General features: G+C 46.4%; 1 protein-coding gene across 1 annotated transcript in view; it reads right to left on the bottom strand.

The window, feature by feature from the left end:
• Nucleotides 1–3,405: 3,405 nt before the first annotated feature.
• The window catches only part of LOC139420513 (microtubule-associated protein 4-like), a 42,318-nt gene continuing 39,723 nt past the window's right edge, over nucleotides 3,406–6,000 (bottom strand). The window contains exon 3 of the mRNA XM_071170719.1: nucleotides 3,406–3,473. Within this exon, the coding sequence (XP_071026820.1) occupies nucleotides 3,406–3,473 (68 nt within the window). The remainder of the gene's footprint in view (nucleotides 3,474–6,000) is intronic.

The following is a 6,000-nucleotide window of genomic DNA, read 5'->3' as shown; positions in this document are numbered from 1 at the left end:
TAAATGTCAGTGTTCCTCAAGGTTCCGTTTTAGGACCACTATTGTTTTCATTATATATTTTACCGTTTGGGGATGATCATTCGAAAACATAATGTTAACTTTCACTGCTAAGCAGGTGACACACAGCTGTACATTTCAATGAAACATGGTGAAGCCCCAAAATTGCCCTCACTAGAAGCCTGTGTTTCAGACATAAGGAAGTGGATAGCTGCAAACGTTCTACTTTTAAACTCGGACAAAACAGAGATGCTTGTTCTAGGTCCCAAGAAACAAAGAGATCTTCTGTTGAATCTGACAATTAATCTTAATGGTTGTACAGTCGTCTCAAATAAAACTGTGAAGGACCTCGGCGTTACTCTGGACCCTGATCTCTCTTTTGACGAACATATCAAGACTGTTTCAAGGACAGCTTTTTTCCATCTACGTAACATTGCAAAAATCTGAAACTTTCTGTCCAAACATGATGCAGAAAAATATATCCATGCTTTTGTTACTTCTAGGTTAGACTACTGCAATGCTCTACTTTCCGGCTACCAGGATAAAGCACTAAATAAACTTCAGTTAGTGCTAAATACGGCTGCTAGAATCCTGACTAGAACCAAAAAATTGGATCATATTACTCCAGTGCTAGCCTCCCTACACTGGCTTCTTGTCAAGGCAAGGGCTGATTTCAAGGTTTTACTGCTAACCTACAAAGCATTACATGGGCTTGCTCCTACCTATCTCTCTGATTTGGTCCTGCCGTACATACCTACACGTACGCTACGGTCACAAGACGCAGGCCTCCTAATTGTCTCTAGAATTTCTAAGCAAACAGCTGGAGGCAGGGCCTTCTCCTATAGAGCTCAATTTTTATGGAATGGTCTGCCTACCCACGTGAGAGACGCAAACTCGGTCTCAACTTTTAAGTCTTTACTGAAGACTCATCTCTTCAGTGGGTCATATGATTGAGTGTAGTTTGTTATATCTGGAGTACTTCTCTTGTCTTATCCGGTGTCCTGTGTGAATTTAAGTATGCTCTCTCTAATTCTCTCTTTCTTTCTCTCTCTCGGAGGACCTGAGCCCTAGGATCATTCCTCAGGACTACCTGGCATGATGACTCCTTGCTGTCCCCAGTCCACCTGGCCGTGCTGCTGCTCCAGTTTCAACTGTTCTGCCTGCGGCTATGGAATCCTGACCTGTTCACCGGACGTGCTACCTGTCCCAGACCTATTATTTGACCATGCTGGTCATTTATGAACATTTGAACATCTTGGCCATGTTCTGTTATCTCCACCCTGGAGATTGGCCACTCCTCATAGCCTGGTTCCTCTCTAGGTTTCTTCCTAGGTTTTGGCCTTTCTAGGGAGTTTTTCCTAGCCACCATGCTTCTACACCTGCATTGCTTGCTGTTTGGGGTTTTAGGCTGGGTTTCTGTACAGCACTTTGAGATATCAGCTGATGTACGAAGGGCTATATAAATACATTTGATTTAAAATTATAATTTTTTTGTACAAAACACACACCAAGTGTTTCCCCTATATGCATTTAGTAGCGGCGCACAGTCACTGCTTAATCGTGGCCTCTACAAAAAAAAAGTATTTGGGGAAACAATTGACAGGAAGTGGAATTCCCCTTACACTGTTGAAATGTATGAAATATCTGCAGACCTCCTACAGCGATGGTTAATGGGTAATTAGAAGGGCTGCTCACAGAGGCAGCATTAGTCTCCCTCCAGTTAGTTAATTACCTCAGAGGAGGAAGAGGATCAGACACTAATGAAGCTTTCATCAGATTATAAGAACACACTAGTACCGATCTATTCACACAGAACCCCATTTCAGAGGGAAGGCTCAAAACTGGTCAATCGAATTCAACTGGGACTACAAATGGATTAGAGAGCGGAGACAGCCCTTCAGAACCTGAAACGATCCACAGCAGACCTACAGAACCTGAAACGATCAACGGCAGCCCTTCAGAAACTGAAACGATCCACGGCAGCCCTACAGAACCTGAAACGATCCACTGCAGCCGTACAGAAACTGAAGCGATCCACGGCAGCTCTACAGAACCTGAAACGATCCACGGCAGCAGTTCAGAAACTGAAGCGATCCACGGCAGCAGTTCAGAAACTGAAGCGATCCACGGCAGCCCTACAGAACCTGAAACGATCCACGGCAGCAGTTCAGAAACTGAATCAATCCACGGCAGCCCTACAGAACCTGAAATGATCCACGGCAGCTCTACAGAACCTGAAGCGATCCACGGCAAACCTACAGAACCTGAATCGATCCACGGCAGACCTACAGAAACTGAAGCAATCCACGGCAGCCCTTCAGAAACTGAAGCGATCCACGGCAGCAGTTCAGAAACTGAAGCGATCCACGGCAGCCCTATAGAACCTGAAACGATCCACGGCAGCCCTTCAGAACCTGAAACGATCCACGGCAGCAGTTCAGAAACTGAATCAATCCACGGCAGCCCTACAGAACCTGAAATGATCCACGGCAGCCCTTCAGAACCTGAAACGATCCACGGCAGCAGTTCAGAAACTGAAGCGATCCACGGCAGCCCTACAGAACCTGAAACGATCCACGGCAGCCCTTCAGAACCTGAAACGATCCACGGCAGCAGTTCAGAAACTGAATCAATCCACGGCAGCCCTACAGAACCTGAAATGATCCACGGCAGCTCTACAGAACCTGAGCAATCCACGGCAAACCTACAGAACCTGAAGCGATCCACGGCAGCCCTAGAGAACCTGAAGCGATCAACGGCAGACCTTCAGAAACTGAAGCGATCCATGGCAGCCCTTCAGAAACTGAAGTGATCCACGGCAGCCCTACAGAACCTGAAGCGATTCATGGCAGCCCTACAGAACCTGAAGCGATTCACGGCAGCCCTACAGAACCTGAAGCGATTCATGGCAGTGGATGGCAGTGAAAGTGCAATGTGAATGCTCACAAGAAACAGACTGTTTATCCTGTCACTTCAAGGTTCTTATACACAAAGCATCAATAAGAATCCAGACGATTCTATTGGTTTACTGCGGACATTGGCAACAGCTACTCATCCTCAGAGACAGGACAAGGTAAAGATGTTTTTCTATAAACAATCTGAGTAGAGAGGAAATTAAAGACCAATTAAAGGCCTTGTGCTCTTATGTGAGCATCACAGGATGTCAATGAACCTCAAAAAGTCCAGCCAACATATAACTAACTTCACATCTTGACCTGAAAGTCCTTGGTTGACTATAAAAGAATGAAAGGAGCAAACCTACACACACACTCAAAACACTCAACAAGGAGAAATAAGTGAAATACAAGAAGCGAAGGACGAGGACACAGGAAGTAAAAGAGGATGGAGGGAAGTGAGCACAGTCAGGTGGTACTTTCAGAGTCGCCAAGGACAGAAGAATTCTGAAAATTAACTCTTACCAGGTTCTTGTGCCCCTTGGGCGTCCTGCTCGCCATTCTCCAACACAGGGTTGGCATCTGTTCACACACACACGCACACGCACCCACAAACAGACACACATACACACACACACACACATATTAGACCCAACTACCTATTAGCTTTCTACTTGGACACACACATACACCCAACAAGGCGTGTCAGTATGTTTATATACCAGGTAAACTGACTGAAAAAACATTGTCATTTACAGCAACAACCTGGGGAATAGTTACAGGGGAGAGGGACGAATGAGACAATTGAAACTGGGGATGATTAGGTGACCGTGATGGTTTGAGGGCCAGATTGGCAATTTAGCCAGGACACCGGGGTTAACACCCCTACTTTTACAATGAGTGCCATGGGATCTTTAGTGACCACAGAGAGTCAGGAGACCTGTCTAATGTCCCATCTGAAAGACAGCACCCTACACAGGGCAATGTCCCCAATCACTGCCCTGGGATATTTCTTTAGACCAGAGGAAAGAGTGCCTCCTACTGGCCTTCCAACACCACTTCCAACAGCATCTGGTCTCCCATCTAGGGAGCGACCAGGACCGACCTGTACATAGCCCATCTGTAAACAGCCCATCTGTAAACAGCCCATCTATCTACCTACCTCATCCCCATACTGGTATATATTTATTTATTTATTTTGCTCCTTTGCACCCCAGTATCTCTACCTGCACATTCATCTTCTGCCGATCTACCATTCCAGTGTTTAATTGCTATATTGTAATTACCTCGCCACCATGGCCTATTTATTTCCTTAACTTACCTCATTTGCACTCACTGTATATAGACTGTGTTCTTTTGTTCTACTGTATTATTGACTGTATGTTTGTTTATTCCATGTGTAACTCTGTGTCGTTGTATGTATGTGTCGAACTGCTTTGCTTTATCTTGGCCAGGTCGCAGTTGCAAATGAGAACTTCTTCTCAACTAGCCTACCTGGTTAAATAAAGGTGAAATAAATCAAATAAAAACCCTGCTTAGCTTCAGAGGTAAAGCCAGCAGTGGGATGCAGGGTGGGAGGCTGCTGGCCGGTGTCAGCTAGGAACTAACACACATGGCATGATTACTGCCCACAGCACTTCTGAAGTTGACCATCATGGAAAACTGCACACACACAGTCTGCAACTCTGGACAGATTGTCGGGACAATAGACATGGCCTAAAGCTGAGGCACAGTCTGCTGGACACACACAAACACAAACACAAACACACTCCACTAAAATCAGGCCACAGTCTGCTGGACACACACAAACACAAACACAAACACACTCCAATAAAATCAGGCCACAGCCGCTGGACTGACACACTGTCAGATCCAAAACGGCAGGCCTTGTCCTGCTGTATGGCATTATCAGTCACTTATCTGGAGATGCTTACGTAAGGTTACGTAACATTACACACACACATCCTGAGAGGAGAGAATTACCCTGAGAGGAGAGCATTACCCTGAGAGGAGAGCATTACCCTGAGAGGAGAGCATTACTCTGAGAGGAGAGCATTACCCTGAGAGGAGAGCATTACCCTGAGAGGAGAGCATTACCCTGAGAGCGGAGCATTACCCTGAGAGGAGAGCATTACCCTGAGAGGAGAGCATTACTCTGAGAGGAGAGCATTACTCAGATGAGAGCATTACCCTGAGAGGAGAGCATTACTCTGAGAGGAGAGCATTACCCTGAGAGGAGAGCATTACCCTGAGAGGAGAGCATTACCCTGAGAGGGGAGCATTACCCTGAGAGGAGAGCATTACCCTGAGAGGGGAGCATTACTCTTGAGAGGAGAGCATTACCCTGAGAGGAGAGCATTACCCTGAGAGGAGAGCATTACCCTGAGAGGAGAGCATTACCCTGAGAGGAGAGCATTACCCTGAGAGGAGAGAATTACCCTGAGAGGAGAGAATTACCCTGAGAGGAGAGCATTACCCTGAGAGGAGAGCATTACCCTGAGAGGGGAGCATTACCCTGAGAGGAGAGCATTACCCTGAGAGGGGAGCATTACCCTGAGAGGAGAGCATTACCCTGAGAGGGGAGCATTACTCTTGAGAGGAGAGCATTACCCTGAGAGGAGAGCATTACCCTGAGAGGGGAGCATTACCCTGAGAGGGGAGCATTATTCTGAGAGGAAAGTCTTACACCTCAATACACCATGACCTCAGCCACCCCTCCTTCACTGAGCACTGTCCCCTGGCTAGGAAAGATGTGCACTTGGAAGCCCGTAGGAGCATAAATTCTAAGTTATTCACTGTAGGCTAATTAGCTTCTATAGTTCTATTTATTTAACCTTTATTTAACCAGGAAGGGCTCATTGAGATTTGAAATCTATTTTTCAAGAGCGCCCTGGCCAAGATAGGCAGCACCAAGTCATTACACAATTACAGACAGACAACATGAAAAAATAGTAGTTGATTAGCATGGCAGGATCTCATTCAAATGTCCCATTGTCATCAATCAATCAACCAACCAAACCAATCAGTGTAATAGTGACTGACCTCAATGACCTCCCTCATGCCCCCTCCCCATCCCCTCTACCCCCAACCCCTTGCCCTCCGGCCAGCT

Source organism: Oncorhynchus clarkii, chromosome 11 (assembly GCF_045791955.1).
Source record: "Oncorhynchus clarkii lewisi isolate Uvic-CL-2024 chromosome 11, UVic_Ocla_1.0, whole genome shotgun sequence".
Lineage (NCBI taxonomy): Eukaryota > Metazoa > Chordata > Actinopteri > Salmoniformes > Salmonidae > Oncorhynchus > Oncorhynchus clarkii.
Note: the sequence above shows the minus strand (reverse complement) of the source record. Positions and strands in the feature narration are given on the sequence as shown.